At 36.6% G+C, this 26,210-nt stretch overlaps 1 protein-coding gene and 1 non-coding gene across 2 annotated transcripts; both read left to right on the top strand.

Annotated features, from left to right (window-relative positions):
• Positions 1 to 799: 799 nt before the first annotated feature.
• LOC106137932 (uncharacterized) lies at positions 800 to 25,538 on the top strand. The gene is made up of 3 exons (XM_013338886.2): positions 800 to 877; positions 13,413 to 15,970; positions 25,090 to 25,538. The coding sequence occupies exons 2-3, from the start codon at positions 13,413 to 13,415 to the stop codon at positions 25,199 to 25,201; spliced, it is 2,670 nt and encodes an 889-aa protein (XP_013194340.2). The 5' UTR covers positions 800 to 877; the 3' UTR covers positions 25,202 to 25,538.
• On the top strand, positions 9,868 to 9,983 carry LOC132902592 (U5 spliceosomal RNA). The gene has a single exon (XR_009657184.1). It is a non-coding gene; the product is annotated as a U5 spliceosomal RNA (small nuclear RNA).
• Positions 25,539 to 26,210: the final 672 nt, after the last annotated feature.

The following is a 26,210-nucleotide window of genomic DNA, read 5'->3' as shown; positions in this document are numbered from 1 at the left end:
AAAATTAGTCAATTCTTACTAAGCCTGCAGGCTTTATCGCTCACGCATTTTAAGTACTTTTCAATGACCTACTTAGAGGCAGATAAGCAATTTTAGCATGCCTAGATTTACAAATGGATTCCGAATAATGGTCTATACACAAAGAATAAAAATTCTTTATTTACAATATTTTATATAATGTATCACTTATTTAATTTTATAAAACTGATTTACAATAAAGTAGAACATGACTCTTTATATCGTTTAATATGGTAATTGTAAAAGGAGATTAAATAAATCTTTTAAACGTACCTACGGTGGTGCTCGTAAATGGTGTCTTTTGGTAAACGAGTAATAAAAATCATAAAAATTTTCAGGATATGCTTTAATTTTTTTCGTTAAAATTACATCAGAGAAGAAAACATGAATACCCCGATGAAAAAGAAAGAGTCACTAAGCAGGATTTAATTTATAAATAAATTTGAACAACAAATCTTCTTAACAATCAGTTCTATCAATATTCTCTAACCGAATCTATGTAATCCCCTAAAATAACATTCATTTCATAACATTGCACCTCGCAGCGTCCCATAAAAACCTCAAAATATATCTTAACCCCTTGGAATACGGTTCAAAATTTCTTGCAAACCGTTTAGAACGTCTGTTACACAACCCTACACCTGCGGGTTTACTCTCTCCGTACAACCAGTCGCACCTGACGCCGCGAAGAGACACAACGGATTTGAAAATTGAACACAAATCGCGTTGAAAAAAAAGAAGTAATTTTAAATTTTGAAATCGCGAATTCTGTGAGTTAGTGTTGAGTGATTTCGCTCATTAGAGTGAGTGAGTGATCGATGCGCGCCATTTTTACTTTCTAGAGACGGGACACGTGAAGGTAAGATCGGAGATAACTTTTGACCGCGGTTTCTCTTGGATATCTACATAGTAAATGTCATGTCATGTAGGAAGCTTTTCCTTTGGCGTACCTATTCTATAATTTATATATTTATACTTTTTTATACAGATATACACATAATCACGACTATATACCTTGCGGCGTAGACAGAGCCAACAATCTTCAAAACGTAGGCCACGTTCAGCTGTTTTGGTTAAATGATAGAATTGAGGTTCAAATAGTGGCAGGTTGCTAGCCAGTTCTCTAAAATAAGAATCCAAAATTTATAAGCCTATTCCTTAGTCGTCTTTTACATGTAGGCCCTCGACAGGAAAATGTAAATAAATGCAATGGCTTGTGTACATGTGTACACGTATAATATATTACATACATACATAAACTCACGCCTCTTTCCCGGAGGGGTAGGCAGAGACTACCTCTTTCCACTTGCCACGATCCCTGCATACTTCCTTATAATATATTCAAATTACATTAATTCTTACAAGACTTATCAAATCAGTCAAATTTATTGTAAGTTCCTTCTATCGCTTTGATCCTACTATAATATTATAAATGCGAAAGTTTGTGAGTATGGAAGTTTGTTACTCTCTCACGCAAAAACCTCTGAACCGATTACGATGAAACTTGGTATGTAGGTAGCTAAAGACCCAGAATAACATATAGGTTACTTTTTACCCCGCAGTTCCCGCGGCATTGATAGGGTTTCCATGCGGACGAAGTCGCGGGCGGCCTCTAGTATGTTATAAAGTGGTATATTTACGTTAAAAAGGAAATCAATCAATTAAGTAACTTAAATTAAAAAAGAATATAAAAGAGATTAGTATACTCGTAAAAACCTTTGTTTTAACTACATTTTATAAAATACTTAATTTTACGATATAAAGTTGCTATAGTTTTGCGATATAAAATCGAATAACCAAAACTTTGAATTATTAATTATACTATATATTACTTATGATACTGAAGAATTTGTTCAGTTCTTATTAATAATATATCTTATCACTAATAAATAGTATTTTTTGACAGATTTTGCGAGCTGAACCCAGATTTCAAATTATATTACCAAAACATAGTTATAATGTAGAAATGTTTATACAAATACGTAAGTTCAGATGAGGTGCGCCTGCGACGGCGAAACGAAAGGGAAAACAGCCTTCCTCAAATCATACATACATGCATAGTGCGAGTAAGTTACGTGAACGGACTTGGCTTGCCGTGGCGTTGTCAATTTTAAAGAGGTGATTAGGTCATCACTTGTACGAGTATACATTATGTTTCTACATTAATATAGTCACGTCTATATCCCTTGCGAGGTAGACAGAGCCAACAGTCTCGAATTGGCGATTAAAAATGTGCATTTTTACCTCTTTAGACAGTCAGGTCAGCTGAAAGGTGCGCAGGCGCAGATAATGCATTGACACAGATCTAGTTGGTTTCCTACGCGGAACCGAGAGAAACTGCCCGAGAATAATTAAATCTTCTCCATTAATATCTGATCCAGTATGCGTGTAAATAGATATAAAAAGCAATGTAGGTCTACGTTTATTTATTTATGTAATCTAAATCAATCAATGATTTTTTGTCGAATAAATACATTCATTCAATTCAGTTCAAAATCTTTTTTGCATATCATAAAGTACATCAGTTGAATTACAGTACCCGTAACTGCTTATAAATAGGTACAATATGAATTCTGTTAGGCTTTGCAATTTTAGAATAATATGGAACATTCATATATCCATTTATATATATAAAAGAGAAACGTGATTGATTGACACATAGCCCAAACCAGGTCTAAAGAATTGAAAATTCGCATCTAGGTTTCTTAAGTGCAACAGAATTTTTCGAATTTCCCGCGGGAACGAAATATTAGCGGGATCTTTCGTTTCATAGTGAATCAGCGGGCGCACGTTAGAAAATACATAAAATCACGCCTCTTTTCCAGAAGCTACATCTTTCCACTAGCCACGATCCCTGCACACTTTTTTAAGAAGTAGGTACCTACATACTTTCGCCCAATCTCCCGATTTCGGAAAAATTATATCATCGTGAAGGAAACAATGACAGACTAAATTATAATTCTTATTCTTATGTACGTGAGCATATTTATCAAAATACGAGAATCGTACACATCAGCTGATGATAACGCGGTTCTCAATGGAGCCCTGATAACACATTTATGAATGAATTCAAGTCTTATCTGAATTAATGTTGGTTTTGAATTTTGATAAAGACTTATGAATGAATATGTATGTCCGTATATACTGATACATAATTAACACGCCTCTCAGAGGGACAGACAGAGAGTGTATAAGTACCTGAAACTTGCATGAAAATATTTGAAAGAAAGTAGATATTTCCCATGGATGTCGTAAAAGGCGACTAAGGGATAGGCTTACAAACTTGGGATTCTTTTTAGGCGATGGGCTAGCAACCTGTCACTTTTGAATCTCAATTCTATCATTAAGCCAAATAGCTGAACGTGGCCATTCAGTCTTTTCAAGACTATTGGCTCTGTCTACCCCGCAAGGGATAAAGACGTGACCATATGCATGTATGTATGGATAGATCTGCCTGAGATAAACCTGCACTCTGGGAAAAGGGCGTAATTATATGAATGTTACAAACATTATATTTTATACTAGATTTCCATTTCTTGTATAATCGAAACTAAAGTTTATTATTTGATAATGTTAAATTTTTATCGTTTTATTTTATAAAAAACTGTTTTTGTCACTCATTATCTAACTATACATATATAGTTGTTGGCGTCTCTTATAAAATAAATGTATGTAAGTATGTATTAATAGACTTACTGATATTAGATTCAAACCCTTAACTAATTACAAAATGCGCGTTGTTAAATATTAATTGAGAAATTAAGCGCTAAAAATACGACATGTAGTTTTTAAGTGAGAATATGTAAATTGACGTCGAAATATGTCGTTTATCTCGTGACAATGGAGTTCTTACTATAGTTTCTATTGGTGTTGTAATCTTGCGCAGACTATCGCTGTACGACGTGTATTTTCTCGTGTGAACTATACCGAATGACTTTATCATATGCAATCGGTAGCACTATGGTGGAGATACGATAAGAAAGCGAATGAATAATTGTGACTAAGGGGAAGAAATAAGTTAGAAATAACTTGTACATCGACGCAAGTACAAACAAACATACGAATTACGCCGCTATTTAAATTACAATATAGAGTTATATAACAATACAAAAAAGATAGGACCACTCCATCTCTTTCCTATGGATGTCGTAAAAGGCGACTAAGGGATAGGCTTACAAACTTGGGATTCTTTTTAGGCGATGGGCTAGCTACCTGTCACTATTTGAATCTCAATTCTATCATTAAGCCAAATAGCTGAACATGGCCTTTCAGTCTTTTCAAGCCTGTTGGCTCTGTCTACCCCGCAAGGGCTATAGACGTGACCGTATATATGTATGTATGTTTAGAGTAATATCCCCCATACCAGTCGAGTTGAGTAATTTGACTTAATTTATTGCCATTAATTACTAACATATACCTACAGATTTTATGTATTAGGTACTTATTGTATTTAATGCTACAATAAATTATTGAATATTCAATTTTCCTAAAAAAACTTGCATAATTTTTCCTACAAAGTGACAGACTGTCCCGTCCCTACCTTATGTACCTTACCTAAAAAAAAGTATTTTGACACTTATCACCATTCAACTGTTATAAAAACACACATAAAACAGATAATTCTAAACGCGATGGTACAGACGCAAAGAAAATTGAACGCTATAATAGATACTGGTGGAAGTGAATGATAAACGATAACACCACGCTGTGCGAAATCGCCTGACCTCAATCAACACTCAATGAGCGAGGAATAGTTGAACATGAGCGAAGAACATCTAATCACGTCCCATATGGAGTAGACAGAGCCAACAGTGTCGAAGAATGATAGGCCACTTTCAGCTGTATGCCTTCATGGTGAATTGAGATACCTCCGGGTTCTTTCATCTCTGGGCACTCTGTCTACCCCGTAAGAAATAAAGACTTGACATAATAAAAAAGCGATTGCGTCGGCGCGAGTACTACGTTTCAACCACGGCAAATCACGCTTGACCGACTCGTCAAATACCAGCTATTATGTCAAAATGTTCTCTCTAATAAGTAATTACACGATTTTCATCTCACGTAACTAATAACGTGGGAACCTCGGACAATGGCGCATCTTGAACGTTGACGTTTGGCGCGCGCGGCCATCTTGCGGCGGCCATCTTGTTACGTAACACTTTCACCGCACACAGTCGGCACCCAAACACTCCGATTTTGTAATTATAATGGAATGCGATGCTTTCTTATTTCGAATCGATTCGGTTTCCTTGCCTGTTTCGTAACTGATCGATTATGCATAATACTTCCGTTCTTGAGCACGCTCGTTTATTAGCTTGACACACTGACAATGGAGCGCTGACGGTCGCGTGATTGGCGAAGGTGGCAGCTTTTTTTTTAATTCGCTTTAGGGACATGAATGCAAGAATCCTTTGTAGACCTACTTGATTTAGTATATAAATAAATTATGTCCGTCTATGAGGTGGCTACACTTTTGTCAACCATCTCTAGGTGGTTAATTCCCAAATTAGGAGGTTGGCGTCTTCGGGTGATAATCATAATCCCTTCTCCTGCACACAATTCTCTGGAAAGGAGGTCGGGGCAGGTGGTTTACCTATGCACACTAACTTGGATTGAATAAGTTAGGTTTTAACACGAAGCGACTCTCGCCTGTCATCCGCTTATTTTATAAGGGAGTAGTAATGGATCATGTACACATAAAACTAGTGTAGTTAATAACTCTGAAACTATATTTTTAATAGACAGTGTGATAAATTGTCGATGTTTTATGTATTTCGGATATGTTAGAAATTAATTTCATAACGTGAACATGACAGGAGGCAGGTGTCAGGAAGTGAGCCTTCACGATTATAACATTTACTTGCATAATTATAATTTATTTCTTACCTTTTATATTTACGTGATTTCGAATGAACAAGTGTACCTAATTTGCTTTGATCACACGGATAGTGCTGTCTTTCTTGCTGTTGCCCGTAACTTCGTACGTTACGTTGTAAATTATTTTCTTATTTTTTTTATAAAATTACATTATTTTCTTGTATTATAAAGTGGCATGATTTTTATAAAACTTTAGTGATAGGTAGCTTAAAGTTAATGCTTAAAGAGTTCTCTACAATTTTGCGAATAATTTAAACAATTACAGCTCTAACAAATTCTTTTTTGTTTATTTTAAACGTTTGATATTCGGTTCTTAAAAATTTACAAAAAGCATATAATTATATTTATTATAATTTTTGTACAATAAAAACTTTTTGGTAGTATTTACTTATCCTTATAAGTATCTTTAAAATAAAAAAAATCCACCTCCACACCCGAAGACCTTCGGCCGAACCTCTATAAACAACAATAACAAACAATAAACAATGTTTCGTAACAATAATTTATCTAACATAACCGGTCTTCTACCTCGTGTTGAAAGTTCAGGGCGGCCATATGATAGACCAGTTACCTTTATAAAGGTACTGTCAGCGTAAATAAGATTTTTATATTATGATTTTACTTACTTCTTATTCTCATACTCGTATTTAAGAGTTAACATAAGTGGAGTTAAGTGGAGTACAATCATTTCTTTACCTGTAATTTTCTTTTAGTCGCCTTTAACGACAACAACAGGAAAGAGATGAAGCATAAAATATACTTACCTATATATATATGAAAACTAGCTGTGCCCGCGACTTCGTCCGCGTGGAATATCATTGAACCCCTTAAGGACACATTTTCCATTATTTCTTCGCTTCTAATAGTTGCGTGATGATAAATAGCCTAAAGCGTTGCTCGATAAATGGTATATTGAACACAAAAATAATTTTTCAATTCGAACCAGGAGTTACTGAGATTAGCGCATTCAAACAAACAAACTCTTCAGCTTATAGTAGATAATGAGTACCACAGCTTATTCCTACCCAATATGAGTATTTTCTTGTCATCGCCATACTTTAGAGACAGGTTATTGGAAACTGCGGACGAAGCCAGGACAAGAGCTGGTCTCGCGATGGTTTTCACTTTCTATGGTGGCCGCCGAGGGCAACGACCTCTTCACACGAGATTATACATTAGCTAATTCAGTGTAATTAGTAGTATTTTCGGATATGTTCTTTTATGTTTTTTTCATATCTATTAAATTACTGTAAAAGGGAAAGGTCGGAGTGGGAAGACCTAGAAGAACGTATCTTGATCAAATTAAGGACGTCCAGGTAAAGGGTCAGGTCAAAAGTACCCGAAACCGCCGAGCTTGCATGAAGAGAGTTATGAATGTGGATGAAGCGAAGGAAGTGTGCAGAGATCGTGGCAAATGGAAAGAAGTAGTCTCTGCCTACCCCTCCGGGTAAGAGGCGTGATTTTATGTTATATTATGTAAATTACTGTAAAAAAATTCTATTCATTTGTGATCCCGTGAAAACTTTGGAGAATTATCTCTGAAGTGCAGCCCCATACCTTATTAATCTAAATCCCTTTTTATTAGGACATTAGTTTGAACTAAATTCGTACAAATTTCATCAAAATCGGTTCAGATGTTTAGCCGCGAACACCAATTAGGAATAATATGGAATCTCTATAGCTTTTTACATAAATGTATTTCTATTTTTTTTAAGTCACATAATAGACGATCCCTTATTTCCTTAAAACCCTTGATCGGCTTGTACGGTTGTGCTATAAAGATAAAATAAACCTACTCCGATTCAGATAGTGTCAGGTTGCCAGCCCATCATCGCCTAAAAGAAGAATCCTTAGTTTATAAGCCTATCCCTTAGTCGCCTTTTAAATCATCCACGGGAAAGAGAAGGAATGGTCCTATTCTTTATTTTTATTGGTTCTTGGCACCACACGGCACTTACTTACAAATCATTAAGCCATAAAACATAACAATTTACTACAACAATAAACACATTTATCATAATTAAAACCGTCATAAATAAAAGTCACAATTAATTTACTTTAATTTATCATTACCTACTTGCATGTTCACTTCCAACTAGAAAGTCATTATTTCTAAATAAAATCACGAAGCGAGCGCATTCGACGACCTAGTTGCGTCCGTGGCGAACAATAGGGAAACAGCTTAATGAAAAACGATGAAATTATACCTATATGATTCATCGTGGCATTGATACGAAATGGGTCAAAGACACACTCACATAACGCCGGAAGACCACGTAACAATATAGGTTTCTAAAGATAGGCGTGCGAACATTTGATAGCGGCTTTTCCAATCACTACAATACGTTGCCACGCAATTTAAAATACATACATACATATGTATGTATTACATCTATGTCCTCACATCACAAATATGTCCTTATTATTACATCTATGTCCTCTGCGGGGTAAACAGAGCCAACAGTCTTGACAAAACTGGTAGGCCACGTTCAGCTCTTTGGCTCAGTGACAGAGATTCAAATAGTGACAGGTTGCTAGCCCATCACCTAAAAGAAGAAGCCTATCCCTTATTCGCCTTTTTCAATGATTTGGTAAGGGATGGAGTGGTCCTATTCTTCTTCTATTGCTGCCGGGAACCACACGGCATAGAAACGTCATCCACGGATAAAACAAATACTACATTAAGAAGTACAATAGTTATAGTTTTAGGAAACTCATAATGTCCACGAAAGAAGAATGATTTGATTTCAACTATTATATTTAGTTTAAAAAAAAATTACATGTAATTGATCCCCATTTTTTTCTGTTTTAACTAATCTGCCTGATAAACTAGTTAAGGTAAACAGGTTCATGGCATCCTGCCTGCTAAAATTTTCCAAAATTCCCGCGGGAACGAAAATTAATTGAGTTATTTTAATTACTTTTGATTACTCCATAAATAAATCATCATTCTCCTAGCGTATGTCCCAATTGCGTCCTCCCAAAGAAAGAGGCTAAGGTTCACCAAATAGAAAAATCAATAAAGTTTATTCAGACAATGACCGGCCTTTTTTTTAATTAGTCGTATCGTGCGACGCCATCATTCCAACATTTCCAACAATTTGGGAAGATTCGTTTCTCCAACGCTCCAATTCCCTCAGATAATTGTGGTCGAGGAGAAACCAACACGGATTTACGATTTACCAGATAACAAAAACGAGGCAATGACTCAGGTCTAAACCTTACGGTGTAGACAGAGCCAGTGTCTCGAAAAGAGGCTTTCAGCTGAATGGATTAATGATGGAGTTGAGATTCAGATTGTGATAGGTTGCTACCCTAAAATTAACTTTTTCAAACAAAACTGCCAACGAAATTATTCCGTTAAATTATTGTCATTAGTGCTGTTTTTACAAAAAAAAACATCAAAAGAAAGAAAGTAATTATAGAGATATTAGTGAAAGCTCTACAAAAAGTAAATTAGTAAACAATATAAAAGTATGTTAATTACTATTAGATACTATAAGTAAATAATTAATACTTTTTAGTATAAGCAAAACGAAAATACTTTAATTAATAACTTTAACAATAGTAACTAAATGTCTATTTTTAGTTATGATTTTTTATTCAGAACAAATATCTGTTTTTATGAAAAAAATCTGTCATCAATTTGAAAAGGAAATCCTACTTCCAATTTGTTCATAAAAATAAATAAACAAAAATTAAAGGATTTATAATTATATCTGTTTATTACTCTAACGCAAAATCTTATAAACCCACGTAATACATAACCTGGAATTTAACATAGGGTTCTTTTTATTCCAAAATTCCAATGCGAATGAAGCCTCTGATCGCGGGGCAGTTCCTCATAATATTTTCTGTACGAAGACTACATGAACGCCCGGTAGATGGCGTTGTTTCGTTAGGAATAATTCTACAGCGCGCTATGGTTGTTCGTTCGGATTTAGTTAGGTTCGTTCGATGCGACGGATCAGTTATCTCTGGTTTCCCTTCAAAACGCATAAATCTTTCGCCTTTTACTAAAGATTTCCGTGGAGGGGAACACTCAAATGAGTCTTTAATATTTTTGACGGCTTCGCTTCGGTGAAGCCAAATAATTGTCTAAAACTAAATATAAGTGTTAAAATTTTAAATAAGACATAAAATGTCTATTTAAAAAAAAATAAGTAGGTGTAAGAGTAATAGTTATTTTCCTTTTTTTTTCTTAAGAGTTTAAATTAATTTGGATGTTTCTACAAAATGGGGAAACAAGATTGTTGAACTTTATTAGGTACCATTTAAAGATATGGATTACCCATGCATTTCTTAAAACCTGCATAATTTAAAGCCGACTTCAAAAAGGGGTTCTCATTTCAGCCAGTATTTTTTTAATAGACTATGTCGTAAATCTGTCACGACCACATTACTGACACAATGGTTAGAAAAACCATAAAACATGTTACGTGCCCCGGCTTTTGTTGGTATTGCAGTGAGAAAGTTAAGGTGTGAACTGAATTGCTCAATGTATACCTGTTACGTATGTGTAACGAATATTTAATATGTATTTTAACCGTATTGCCGTGTGGTTCCCTACACCAGTACAAAAAAGAATAGGACCACTCCATCTCTTTCCTATGGATGTCGTAAAAGGCAACTAAGGGATAGGCTTACAAACTTGGGATTCTTTTTTTTAGGCGATGGGCTAGCAATCTGTCACTATTTGAATCTCAATTCTATCATTAAACCAAATAGCTGAGCGTGGACTATCAGTCTTTTCAAGACTATTGGCTCTGTCTACCCCACAAGGGATATAGACGTGACCATATATATGTATGTATGTATTTTAACTACCATACAGAAAAGGGTGTCGATATTATGACGTGAGGATGATGTCCGTATGTGGGTGTGTAAAAGTTAAACGAATCGGTTTATAAATTATCTATGTATATTAAATTTTAAACCTTGTTTCCACAAAGCCCCAAGTTCGATTCTTGGTTAGGACTCCAATATAGGTATACAGTTTTTGTGTCTAACAATCCTGTGTATTTTATGATTTTGTTATGAATGTAAGTAATAATTATCTCTTATTTTAAAACTAAATTACAATCTTACTCGATCTATCAAAAACGGAACGTTACAAATTAATCATTTAATGTAATAACATACCTTTATTGTGATTTATTAAGATAAAAGTTTAAATTTTTATAAATAATAACATTGGTCATCACATTATCAAAAGAATTTCTAACAATATTTTATACAAATTAATTCTATTTTCATTCGTAATCTGTGTCATACATTCTTGATTTCACGTTACATTATAAGAACTATAATAATAGCAATAAATTAGACACTCTTAAATAAACGTTTAGGAGAAATGGGGATTTAAATGAGTCTAATCAGATTGTACGCTTCGTCAAAAGACATATTTTTGTGAAAGTGGTGTTTTAAATGTATACAGTAGATTATGTACAGATGACATGCCTCATTACGGTGTAATGTTACCAGAAAAAATCGAATTATATTTTTGATAGTGTATATCAATTTTATTGTAGAAATATATACGTGCTTTACTCCGTTCTTTAATCATATATTTGTTAAAAATTAAAAACAATTAAGGCTTGAGTCACATGACGACTGAAACCTATTTGCGTGTAATAAAATACTTATACAAAGAAGTACATAATTAAAGTAGGTTTTTCGTCATCTCGTATTGTTACCATGAATAATATTGTGGAACGGAATCTATTTATTTTTGAATTAATTTTAATTTTATCATCAACAAAGATTCCTTTCTCTTTTCGAGACTGTTGGCTCTGTGTACCACGTAGGTAAGTATGTATAAAGAAAACGTTCAGTATTTTCCAGATTATAATACAAAGACTGTTTTTATCAAGAGTTTTTATAAAATAACAACGCTCAACGCTTAACAATATATTTTTAGTTTGTAGTTTAGAAGTTTAATTAAGTAGATATTATAAGTATATTTTAACACTAAATAGCTTAGACTCTGTACGTGAGCTCCTCTACAGCGGCGTGGTAAAGTGACGGTTTGGCTCATTAGGAGTCGTTGATCCATGTGATCAAGTTTCCCAGGGATTTCACCGTTAAAACTTTCTACCCTGTCTCAAGGCTAACATTTTCATATTCGTATGGACAAAACATGGTGAGGAAACCTGGATACCTGAGTGTCCAAGCGAGAAAATGATCAACCATGTCCAAGAGACGCTGATCCTGGATCTTCCCGGGGAGAAATTAATAAATAATAAATATATACGGGACAAATAACACAATTGAGCTAGCCTCGAAGTAAATTCGAGACTTGTGTTACGAGATACTAACTCAACGATACTATAATTAAAATCAATACTTATATAGATAAACATTCAAGACCCAGGCCGATCAGAGAAAGTTAGTTCATACTCCGGCCGGGATTCGAACCCGGGACCTCCGGTGTCACAGACAAGCGCACTACCACTGAGACCGTCAAGTAAATAAAATGACATAATGCCTAAACTAATTTTAAGAGGGTTTAATATTGTGATATATAAAGACATATCCAAACAAGTCTTCGTAGTCAAATTAAAAAGAAATTTAAACTCGGTATGTAAAAAATAGATTTTTTTTATAAACAATGTAATGGTAGTAATGGTGCCGTGTGGTTACCGGCACCATTAAAAAAAACGGATAGGCTTATAAACTTGAGATTCTTCGTTTAGATGACAGGCTAGCAACCTGTCATTATATGAATCTCAATTCTATCATTAAGCCAAACAGCTGAAGGTAGCTTCAGTCTTTTTAAGACTGTTGATCTGTCTACCCCACAAGGAATAAAGACGTGATTATATGTATGTATGTTCACATATATACGTAAGGAAACATACACCAGTAGACAGAGACTACATCTTTCCACTTGCCACGATCCCTGCATACTACTTTCGCTTCATCCACATTCATAACTCTCTTCATGCAAGCTCGTCAGTTTCTGATACCTTAGCCTTGATACTGTTAATATAGTTAATTGGATTTTGTTTAATACGAGTAAATACAACGCCTATAAACTTTACAAATTATTGTAACAAAAGTCACGTGAAGGAAAGCACGATATTTTTACATAACACGCGGATACTGTTCATCTGTCTGCGCAGGCGCACACGAGCATGCATTACTTTCTACGGGCAGTATTTAGTCTACGTGTTGCCAACTTTTACGTATATAAATTGCACTTTTGTTAAGCTAATTCGTATGTATGTGTTATTAAATTAAAAGTTATAATTTCATTTCAGTTTCGTAAAATTTTTAAAAGGTTAACGAGTAATAAACTAGCTTAGGATATTGTTTTACATACATACATACAAACATTTTATCACGTCTATGTCCCTTGCGGGGTAGACACAGCCAACTTCACAGTCTTGAAAAGACCGAAAGGCCACATTCAGTAATAATCTTTATAATTGAATTGAGATTCAAATAATGACAAAAAGTATTCCATTTCGTCTGCATAAGAAATTTATAAAAGTTAATTTTCTCGATTGTTTCAGATGACTCCCGTACACAGACGACCGTGTGCCATAATATGGCTCCTGTGCATCGCATACATCGCAGCAGAGTCACCAGAACAAAACACAACCACCACGAAAGCCATAAGAACCACCATACTACCATCAAGAACCACCAGAACAGAACTCAAAGTGTCCAGGAGTCTCAACCCGCATGACACGCAAACAGTCAACGTGAAGACGAGACAGGGTCACATGACACAACTCATTGTCAAGAAAAAGGATAAATCTACAACAATTCATGCGAGCTCCACCCTTGCACCTACGACTGTATCATTAAAAACCACAGCTATTGTCCTAAATGCTACGAGTGAGGAAAAAAATCGAACTGATTCTGACCAAATCAAAAGAGACCAAAGGAAACTCAATTTCGTCGGAACACTCAACAGCGATCTGGCTGGATACGATTACTATTTGAACAGAAATAAAAACCCTGAAGAACTTGGTAATGTAAAAGCGGAATACGGCAACTGGTCACCTGTGTCGGTATACCCGGAATCCCACATCCAAGAAGATGGCGGGAAACCAGCAACAGATCCCGAAACGTCCAGCTACTACCCCACCTACGACAATGAGAAGAGGACTGAAAACAAGAAAGTATACATCACCTCCACAAGTTTCCAAGATTACGGAGCTCCAATAAAAAACTACAGATTTGATCCTCACAACCCTGTCATCAAAAATGACAGGAATCCTGTTTATATTGAAGTCGTGAGTACGAAAGTGGCTGACGGTGAAGGGAAATCGTTTAAAGTTCCTGATCCAGTCGTGATCAGTTCTGAACCGATGTACTTAAAGAAGGCTGTTGAAAAATATAATAATAAGCGAGGACGTTCAATCTTAACTTTGGGTGACGATGGCATCCCAGAAATACAAGGTGTCAGAATGCCTGATGATGAATCTGATAAAAAGACTTGGCGAAACGCTCGTGTTGTGAATGGAGAACTAATGCCTTACCCAGAAGGATACAAACCCGCCAAAGCGATTCCTGAAGCAGATGTCTATCCTGACGTGGCAGCAACGGAGCCCGAACAAAACTTCGGTCCCTTCACAAAGGATGATAACTTCGAACCCAAAGACGGACCTTTTACCAAGTTTGATAATATCAAATATGATTACGACGACAACATCGGCCCATACATGACCAGTGACAACCCAACTTATGCGTATAAAAATAAAAAAGAAAGCCTTCTGAAGTCGAACTATGGTCCTTTCACCAAAGCTGACAATTCGAAAGTGGCCAACTCGAAATTAATCGAATACATTAAACAAATAAACGAACAAGAACTGAAACGCGACTACTTTAGTGGCCGCAGTTCAAGAGCGCACAATGGAGACATGGAATATTCCGAAAGCCATATTCAAAGACGTATGCTGCAACATCCAGGCGAGGTCAACTTTCCCAACTCTGTGATGTACACGCCTAAGAACGCCAAGCCGGGATTTGATGAAAGCGTTCGCAATCCGGTCTTGCAATACGCGCACCCTGAACTTGGCATTCAGCCAGCTAAGACTACTAATGGAGAAAACGAACGCAAGATAAAATATTACACAACCAACGTGCCAAAGAGCGCACATCCTTATCCAATGGAACCAGTCAACGGTTATGGACAACAGCGGTCCCAGAGCTCCAACAGATACTACGAAGATGAATACAAAAAGTTTTCTTACTACGAGAACAACCGCCCCAGCTATCCTTACCATTACGGCTACATCAAGCGAGTGCAAGAGCCGTCGCTCTGGAAGAAGTTCACGGATTCCATGAAAGACACTATCAACACTGCGAGTCAGACAATGCAGCAACTTACTCGGCCTATCATTGACCCTATCGCGAAAGTAACTCAACCCGTCATTGATCCATTAGTTGAAGCTACTCATAAGATATCTCACAATCTTGGCTTGTATCCGTCTAATTCTATTCAGACTCAAAGATATGCCCAGGATAAGATGGGAGTTGCTGCGGCGGCGGCGTCCGGCGCGCCTGCAATGCTGCCCGCCATCGGTCTGATGGCTGGAGGAGCCGCTTTAGGCCTGGGCGCCGTCGCTATGGGCAGACTTTTAGACGTCAACCTAATGCGTAGCTCAGGGTTAAGTGAGGAGGAAATCGAAGACGAACTCGAAAAGGAACACAAGCGGTCTTTCGACGTGCCTTACGACATTGACAGACAAATCATCAGCAGTCAGAAAGTGTTCGATGACAATTACAAAATGCCGAGTGAAAATGTGTATGTGGTGATGTCGCCTGATGGCAGTGGTCGTGGTAAGCGTGAGATTTCGAGACTGTTGGAGGGTAGTCAAGTATTGAGGCGAGTGAGGAGAAGGTTGCGTAGATCGTTGTCTGAAGATATGGATGATGATTTGCAGCATATAGACGGGCGCCGGCCGATGCCTTCGTTGACGTCGGCAGCCCTAGACCTGGTGAGGCAGACGGACTGGCGAGACTCGCAGTGCGCCAAGCTGACGTTCTGCAAGGTGCTGACGTCACAGCCGTCGGACTCCATCTTCGTGATGGAGAAGAAGATGGAGGCATTACTTAAAATGTAAGTAGTCTTTTTTACAAAATATTTCTGATTCTGATATATATACTTATATTTTTTCTACTCATGCGCTTTGGAAGCGGTAGTAGTTATAATTAGATTTAAGTGATGTGACGTCAATAAGTGATACCTTGTATCCAATTTTGAAAATAAATCTATTCTATTCTATTCTATATGTTTTGCTGGACTTGCGCTGAACAAACATTTAATGATACTCGTATTTTCACAAAATATACGAGGAAAGAAAAATTTCAGCAATTGAGATTAAATAGTGACAGTTTGATAGTCGATCGCCTAAAAATATACACACATTTTAAAAAAAATTTGCATTAATAAGCCAGGTGGTATAGAGTAAATTTGCAAAACTTAAAATTTAATAAACCACTTTTCATTCTCAATTCACTCATTCCATTTGGAACAGAACAAAGCATGTGTGACATTAAAATGTATTTAAAATAACTATAAAGGAAAATGGTTCAATAGTTTAACTATGAAAGCGTAACAAATTTACTTTCGCAGTTTTACAAGTGTTGAAAGTAGGTACGTACATCATACATATTGTCACGTCATTATCTCTAATGGGTTAGACAGAGCCTCATTGCACTAAAACTCAAAGTTTAAAAAAAAATATTATTACTGAAAGGTCGCGTTCAGTTGAATAGCTTAATGATGCAATTGAGATTCAAATAGTGACAAGTTGCTAGCCCACCACCTACGAGTACAAGAAGAATCCCAAGTTTATTAGCCTTTCCCTTAGTGGCCTTTTACGGCATCCATAGGAAAGTTACAAAGTGGTCCAATTCTAAACTTCCGAAACCTACACGACACTTTTCAATTCGCTTTACAATTTTAAACACTAATCTTTGGCTTAAATTAATAAGCATGTTTAAAGGCGACTAAGGGATAGGCTTATAAACTTGGTATTCTTTTTTAGGCGATGGGCCAGCAACCTGTCACTATTTGAATCTCAATTCTATCATTGAGCCAAATAGCTGAACGTGGACATTCAGTCTTTTCAAGACTGTTGGCTCTGACTACCCCGCGAGGGATATAGACGTGACCATATGTATGTATGTATGTTTAGATAAAAGAGTTAACAACATCGAAGGAAAAGTTAGCATGGGGATCCGGGTTCGAGACCCAGTCTTTGAGGTCAACCAGCAGTGTCGTGACGAAGTTCAGGTTACGGGAACCTACACCGCTTCCGTCACATTTGAACAAATAATACAATTTCACATTTTTAACTAAAATTGGTCCGTCACATTTGAACAAATAAAAAAAAATTCACATTTTGAAGTAAAATTGCTTTCTAATGCCAATGAATAATAATCAATAGGACCACTCCTTCTCTTTCCCATGGGCGTCGTAAAATGCGATTCTTCTTTTAGGCGATGGGCTAGCAAGCTGTCACTATTTGAATCTCAATTCTATCATCAAGCCAAAAGCTGAACGTGGCCTATCAGTATTTTAAAGACTATCGGCTCTGTCTAGTCAAGCATTATAGACGTGACTTTATGTATGTATGTGTGCCAATGAAACTTTATTTCAACTTCGTCACATTTCTCCACTCTGTACATAGGCTTGACACAATATGCTATGAAATTATCATATCATTCAATACTACTTACAAACACTCATAAAATAGAAATAAATGTATGTATTTACAAAATAGAATTCAAGGTATCGCGTAGTGATGTCAACTCTACTACCGCTTCCAAGCGCAAAGAAGCGGTCGAACAAACTACACTGCAGCATTTTCACTAGAGGTCAATTTAAAAGTTAGTTTAAATCTAAACCGTGGACGAATGTGTGTATTGTCGTAATTAAAATTTACGTCCCTTGCCCGGAGGGGCGGACAAAGACTACATCTTCACACCATGATACTTCGCTTCCTATTTCGCTTCATTCTCATTCAATTCTCTAATTATGCAAGCATGTAGGTTTAGGGTTTCTTGACTTGACCACGTCGGAATTGAAGAGAGAACGAGAGATTATACACTTATTTATGTCGAGTGCGCCTGCGCACAAAGGAGAAATCCCATTGTCTTCCACACACATCCGTTAATTTTGCGACTTAGCGAAATCAAAAGTGAGGTTTAAAATCGGATTATTACCGTAGAGAAAGCAATTTTTATATTGTACTGTTAAACTTGATTTGTTACTGTTACACTTAATACGCTTAATAAATCATCCTACTTTCAACTTTGATAAATTGAACAAATGCTACCTTAATTTGTCTTAGCGAATTATGACGCGATGGCGAATGAAGTTATCTATACTAATATTATAAAGCTGACGAGTTTGTTTGTTTGTTTGAACGCGCCATCTCAGGAACTACTGGTTTGAATTAAATAACTCTTTGAATAGACCATTTATCGAGGAACGCTTTAGGCTATATAACATCACGCTGCAACTATAAGGAGCAAAGAAATAATAAAAGTGTGAAAAAAACATCCTTGAGGGCTTCAATGATGCCCAAAATAACTATTCCACGCGGACGAAGTCGCGGGCATAGCTAGTTAAAAAATGAAAACTGAACATAACTGGCAACGATATGTTGCACGGAAGAAAGATCGTGCTATGAGAGAATTACAATAAATTATTTAAATGACATACAAACATACATATGAACATGTCTTTATCCCTTACGAGGTAGCTGTCTACCTGTCTGCCAAAAGTCTCACGAAGACAGAAAGGCCGGGTTGCTAGCCCATCGCCTAAAAGATACATACCAATTTTATATTTAAAAAAAAACATTATAAATAACTAGAGGCCGCCCGCGACTTCGTCCGCATGGAAACCCTATCAATCCCGCGGGAACTCTGGGATAAAAAGTAGCCTATGTGTTATTCTGGGTCTTCAGCTACCTACATACCAAATTTCATGGTAATCGGTTCAGTAGTTTTTGCGTGAAAGAGTAACAAACATCCATACATCCATACAAACTTTCGCCTTTATAATAGTAGTAGGATGAATCTTAACAACTTATGTGTTAGAAACTGTACCTACTTTAAAGATTAGTATTAATGACATAATCAGCGAATATTAATTAAAGGCGTTGTGTTATAATTCATCCATAAACATTTATAAACAAACACTCGTATTTAATATACAATTAGGTACTTACACATTCGTTTTCATAAACTATAAACACTTTCACATTGTCGTAATTAGTAAAATTGTGGAAATTATATTATTTTAATTACGTGTCTTATTAAATTTCACTTACAAAGCTTATATATTACAATATGATCAAAAATGGTGTGGTCACGGTTGGGAATTCACTTATATCGAGACTATTTTAAAACCCATGTGCCGTGTGGTTCCCGGCACCAATATAAAAAAAGAATTGGACCACACCATCTCTTTCCCATGGATATCGTAAAAGGCGACTAAGAGATAACTTGGGATTGTTATTTTAGGCAACTTTGACCACTCTATCTCTCTCCCATGGATATCGTAAAAGGCGACTAAGGGATAGGCTTATAAACTTGTGATTCTTCGTTAAGGCGACGGGCTAGCAACCTGTCGCTATTTGAATCTCAATGCTAACATTAAGCCTAACAGCTGAACGTGGTCTATCAGTCTTTCAAGACTGCTAGCTCTGTCTACCCTGCAAGGGATATAGACGTGATTTTTTTAATGAGTTTAAGACACATTATTAAAAGCTTCCATACTGATACATAGTGTAAACCAGCCGCTTCTCTTTCCGCAGAGAAGGCGATTGCGAACTTCCGAGTTCTATAATTTTTCTCCGCAGCTTAATCAAAAGTTATTTAGATTAATCTATACTTACTAATATTATAAAGCTGAAGAGTTTGTTTCTTTGTTTGAATGCGCTAATCTCAGGAACTAAAAATTGTGTGGTGGAATTGAAAAATTCTTTTTGCGTTGAATAGACCATTTATCGAGGAAGGCTTTAGGCTATATAACATCACGCTGCAACTTCAAGGAGCAAAGAAATAAGAAAAATGTGAAAAAAACGGGGAAAATTATTCATCCTTGATGGCTTCAATGATGCCCAAAACTATCCCCTAACTTGACGGCCTCTGTGGCGCAGCGGTAGTACGCTTGTCTGTGGCATCGGAGGTCCCGGGGTTCGAATCCCGGCCAGGGCATGATGAGAAAAGAACATTTTCTGATTGGCCTGGGTCTTGGATGTTTATCTATATAAGTATTTATTATAAAATATAGTATCGTTGAGTTAGTATCTCGTAACACAAGTCTAGAACTTACTTCGAGGCTAACTCAATCAGTGTAATTTGTCCCGTATATATTTATTTATTTATTCCACGCGGACGTAGTTGCGGACACATCTAGTACGATATATTTTCCAATTCTTATAAAGTTCTAGTTCTCGCCTTAAATCGATTTGATATAATATTAAATAGTATCTATGTCACTAGAAGAACGATATTTATATAAGAAAAAAAATTACACATCTAATATTGTCTTGACTAATGTCTTTTTAGGAGCATTGCCGGTCGATCATGGCTTATAATGGTGGCTTTTTTTGGAAGCAATCGATTAGCATTACCTGTCACTGTACAGCTGATAGTTGCTTGTCTTGGCCTCATCTTTTCGCGAATGTTGGCTTAGTCTACCCCGTAAAGAATTGAGACGTGATTATATGTATGTATGATTTCAAAGAGTAATGTCATTAACAGCTAGTTTATTAAGGAAATCGATGTTTATCAAATAATTGTCTACTTATGACATCGCGTGAGTATAGCGGTCACCACGTGGAACCGATACCTACCTGGTCAATATCATTAATTAGACTTCTTCAACTAAGAACCATATTATGTATCGTGTCGTGACTAATGCGAACTCAGTTATTAAAAGTTTTTAGCATTAACGGTTGTAATTGCTCTATTATCCATACTATTAAAACTTATAATTACAGAGTCAAGTCCCTTGCGGGGTAGGCAGAGCCAACAGTCTTGAAATACTGAATCCATCTTTCCCTTAGTCGCCTTTTACGACATCCGTGGGAAAGAGATGGAGTGGCCCTATTCTTTTTTGTGGCACCATTACAACCACACGGCACAATTTCAAGATGATTAGTTCAGTAGATAACGCGTGAAGTGTTAACAAACAAACAAACTTACTTTCGTATTTATATCTAATAATTAGTTGGAACGCTGGGTTTCTCTCGACAAAGTCAATCTTATTTATGTTTCTATCGTTTGTTTTTAAAATGCCGACCATTCACTTTCTCCGGTCGGTGATGAACGGGGCGCATGCATGTGCATTCTTGCGTATCTATATGTGTGTATGATTATGTGAACTGAGTATTATGATCGAATCTATGTATATGTGGAATCGGCCAGTGGAAGGGTAAAGAAGAGAAGAGAGATATATAAGTACGATAGAAAATGCTGCAGTGCAGTTTGTTACCGCTTCTTCAGCACTGACGATTTGGAAGCGGCAGTAAATTTAGTAATTTATTTGACGTCAACCAATTTTGTGAAAACAAAAATTAGGGGCCGTTCAAGTATAACGCAAGCACTATATTCTTTGTTTTGCTTATTTTGGATAAAATGGGGGGTAGGGGAGTCTAGACGATGATAACGTCATCGGTAGTTATTTAGGTACGTTTTTACAAAAATGGCAACCCTCACATTGTCTATGCTTGAAAACGAAACACAATTTCGGGGATTCCCGCAGTGCCTAAACTTATGCGTGTACGAGTATATTGCATACGTTTAGGCACTTAATTAAGAATCGATTCGGGGAATTACCGCACGCTGTTCGCTTGTCTAAATTTCTTCTGTCGGTGTATTGTTTTGTTCGGATACTATAGCGAGTAGACGTATTGCAAGCGTAGAAAAGCAACTTAACATTTGTGTTATCGTTGATTCCATTAGCCAAAATTGAACGTTTTGTAATCTTTGCTTGCGCGATTTAGGTTTTTCGCTGTTTTTGATTGATAGCGTCGCGTATTTTTATTTTTTATACTAGTGACTTGTGGCGTTTAGATTTCGCCACAGTTTAAATTGAGGCTATCAAGTCGAACATGCTAAACGTGTGGTCTTTGTCATGCTCCCGTCAAGTCACAAAATCGTCACATCGAGAAGATCCGTAAAAAAATAAACACGCACACTTAGTTTTACGCCTGTCTCTTTTACGTCTAACTCCTTTCTACATATACTGCTTAATGATAGAATTGAGATCCAAATAGTGACAGGTTGCTAGCACATCGACTATAAGAAAAATCCCAACAATTCTTATGGTGCAGTCTTCTTAAGAAGGTTGGCGGTCATCAAGGCCACCTGAACTCTCGACATAGCTGCTGGGAACAAGGATGTGGTGATGCGAATCCAATAACGGAGACCAGTAAGCCAAGACCTCCTTCGACGACCTGGTTTCTCATTCCTTCCTGAATTGTTTGAAGGAGTCTATTCTTCCTGACCGATCAGACACTGAGACGTAGGGTTGGGACATAGGTGATGATTAAAAAATAGATCTTAATGTTAATGATCAATAATTGCATGAAGAGAGTTATGAATGTTGATGAAGCGAAGGAAGTATGCAGAGATCGTGGCAAGTGGAATGAGGTCTCTGCCTACCCCTCCGGGAAAGAGGCGTGATTTTATGTATGTATGTATGTCTATTCTTGTGACCTCTCATTATATGTCTTAAGTATTTCTTCTACATCTTCAGCTTTATCAGGCAAAAAGCAATTTGGAAATGTCAGAGCCCCCGCGGTGAGGCAAACGGGTCATGTATCACATAACAGTTGCGTCACCACCAAAACGTACAAAATCAGTTTTTTGAGACGGCTTGCCGCCGCTTGCGCAATGTGTGAAAGTGACCGAACGACATTCCGCCACGAATGCTGGCGAGGGATGCCCCACACACAATATCGATAGTTTAGTGTCGATGAAAAGATTAAGGTGAAGAATGTGTGTTATTTTTGTTTTTGCTTTTTTACCGAAGTACTTTCTAATTATCTAAGTACTTATTTGAAATGTTCCACAATTTTGATACACAGACGATGGACTTATTTTAAAAAATCAACATTTTGTTTAATGTATTCCACTCATTTATACGACACTTATGCAAAATCAATTTCATTTCATTTCATATCATTGTTAAAACACAAAATAACACATTTCCAATGATATTTGATTGAGCAGTTACAAATGAACACTTAGAAATAAAGTACTTTTTTTTAATTTGTCTGACAAAAACATCGATTGTTTTATCTTCAGCTATGTCCCAACCCTACGTCTCAGTGTCCGGTCGGTCAGGAAGTTATGTCATTTACAATTTAACGTAAGATGCGTAGAGGTTTCCAAAATTAGTATCATTTACCTCATAACATTCCGTGTTGCGTTATTGTAAAATGCGAGTAAAGGACAAAATACCAGTAGAGTTCTGCGAGTGAGACACAAAAATAAACATAAAATCACAAACGTACATATATGACGTTTTTATCCTTTACGGGGTAGACAGAGTCAACTGAAATGCCTCTGAATTGAAAGTCGGAGAGTAAGAGTTTGCTAGCCCATTTCCTAAAAGCATTCCAAGTTTATTAACTTTTCCCTTAACAAGCTTCTACAATCTATACCTACGGGAGAGAAGCAGTTGGCACACGCTATGTAATACCATAGCTACCAAATTAGCATATGCACGATTTCAAAATATATCTTGTAGCCTTAAAAGAACGCAATATTGATAACATCTAAAGGGAATGTTTTAAGAAATGGTGCTTTTAACTTTCACAGGTTTATCAATAGTGGGCCAAAATAACAAGTCGTTAAATTCCGGCGGGCCGTTCAATAATTTCGCGAAGGGAAAGTCTTGACCCAACCCTTGTGAACTGCGCACACGCCGCCAAAAGTAACAGTCACGCCCTACGACGAAATGTGTATTTTTATCGTGAAGAAAGCAGGTTGAGGCGTCTGGTGTGGAAAGTACATTAATTTTCACTTTCGTGCGGTATGGGGTAAATGAAGTCCGAAGATAATTTTAAAGTGACTGGTTTAGGACATTTGATGAAAAAAAGATCTTGCATATAAAATTCCCGTGTCACAATGTTCGTTCCCATAGGTACTCCTCTGAAACGGCTTGACTGATTCTCATGAAAATTTGTGAGCAAATGGAGTAGGTCTGAGATTCGGCCAACATTTATTTTTCATACCCCTTAGTGATAACCCTTAACATTTTTTTTAACCAGAAATTACATAAAATTTATTTATATAGCAAAACAACGTTTGCTAGTTTTTCATAATAGGTAATGCGAATGCGTTTGACCTCAATCAGTCTGGTGGTTATCAAGATGAAGCCTAAGGTGGCACGAAAACAATGCCTATGCCTTGAAATCCCCAAGTTGTTTGTATCAGAGCAGACAGAAAATATTTAAAAAAAAGCTCAAGTTCTTGTTTCCACAGATTCAACATCCTTGTCACGATCCCTGTACACAAAAATGCGTTTCGCGTTATAATGTAATGTCACCTTTTACCAAATGATTTTTTTCTTTCTTTCTAATAGCCGAAGTAAGATTGCAAGCTTGTTCCTTTATCTTACGATTCAGGCACCTAAACCACGCGTCTATTAAACTATCCTACTTAAAATTTTTGGGAACTCCAGCGAAAAATGGAAATACCAACTTATACAATGTACCCAATTTTACAATAGCTTTGTGACCCCACAATGTTATCCGTGGCCGAATACGTGAATAATAACTTAATTAAAAACAATAATGTTATAACATAATAAGCCTTTTGTAGAAAACTAAAGTCAATATTGATATTTAAACAGTATGGTCGGCTGTATCGCCATAACATTCTAAAGGCAACCTTGTTCCACTTTGCTATATCCTACACGTTTTCCGATAAATTTTATGCAGAAGTAAATCTATACTATCTTTAGTAATTACTATATAAAAGTTTTGTATTTTAGTTTTTACTTATAAATAAAAAAAAATTATAGGTAGGTATAATAATACCTTTAGGAATAACATAAAGTATTTCAGAATACATGGAAATGAAAACCGGGCCCGAGAACTTCTTGTTCCTTCTTTTTCATTCTGCTATTAACCGAGTCATCGCAACGTATGACTTTAGACATTTATGATGCACTAGTTTTAACAACAATTGTCTGCTTCATTCCAGGATCTCCCGAGGCGGCAGCAGCAGTGCTTCCTCGGTGGCCCACCAGCTCGGAGACGTCATGGCTGCCAGCCGGGACCACGACTGTGCCCGCTTTCATTGCGACGCCCACTGACTGCGCCAATTTTAAATGCGACGGTCACCGACTGCGCCAATTCTAATTGCGAAGTGTGACAACCATAATTGTAAAGACTACTGACTGCACCATTTTAAAAGCGACGGTCACCGACTGTGCCAATTCTAATTGCGAAGTGTGACAACCATATTATTGTGAAGACTACTGACTGCACCAATTTTAAATGCGACGCTCATTGACTGCGCCAATTCTAATTGCGAAGCGTGACTACGCTTATACTATTGTGAAGACTGCAATAATTTTAAATGCGACGGTTACTATACCGCGCCTAAATCATTGCAAAGACTATTGTTGAGACAATATCGTAGCGACAACTACCTACTGACTGGGCTAATGCTCACGATCACTGACTGAGCTATTTGTTATTCCAAATGTAGTTGCGAGGCCCACTGTCTGCGCCTATTTTAAATGCGACAGTCACTACACTGACTGCTCTATTTCTAAATGTTACGATCACTGTGTGCGCCATTTCTATCTCATTTAATTGCAAGGCCCAGTGACTGCACTATTTCTATTTTCAATTAAAATTCGCTAACTGATTACGCTCATATCATTGTAAATACTATAGCAGCTTTAATTTGTTGCGACGACAACTGACTGCGCCAAAATCGACTAACAAATGTATCTATATCGACTATCGAGTGACCCACTAAAAGTATGATATGTAATTGCGATTCAGTAATTTCTTCTACCATAGGTAATCGGCAATAGTTAACTAAATATACCTACACAATAATTCACCATTTTTTATGTTTCGCAAAAGACACTGGAAAAAGTTTTTTACCGCCTCACGAGCTCACTATTTGATTCAGTAGAAAAACTATCAAATTCCTTTCAAAGTACTTACAAGCCAAAATGCCTATACGGGATTTTATTTGGCAAATTCTTGTTTCAAAATCACAACTTATACAATACAAATAAATGATATCATCATTATTATTTTAAATGACGACATTGAATGACTAAATCGTCATCACTATAAATGCAT

Source organism: Amyelois transitella, chromosome 15, assembly GCF_032362555.1.
Source record: "Amyelois transitella isolate CPQ chromosome 15, ilAmyTran1.1, whole genome shotgun sequence".
Taxonomy (NCBI): Eukaryota; Metazoa; Arthropoda; class Insecta; order Lepidoptera; family Pyralidae; genus Amyelois; species Amyelois transitella.
Note: the sequence above shows the minus strand (reverse complement) of the source record. Positions and strands in the feature narration are given on the sequence as shown.

Excerpts from the sequence above, each read along its gene's own strand:
- LOC106137932 (XM_013338886.2), top strand. The coding sequence starts at position 13,413 with ATGACTCCCGTACACAGACGACCGTGTGCCATAATATGGCTCCTGTGC. Across the intron at positions 15,971-25,089 it reads ATGGAGGCATTACTTAAAAT|GATCTCCCGAGGCGGCAGCA; the intron begins GTAAGTAGTCTT and ends GCTTCATTCCAG.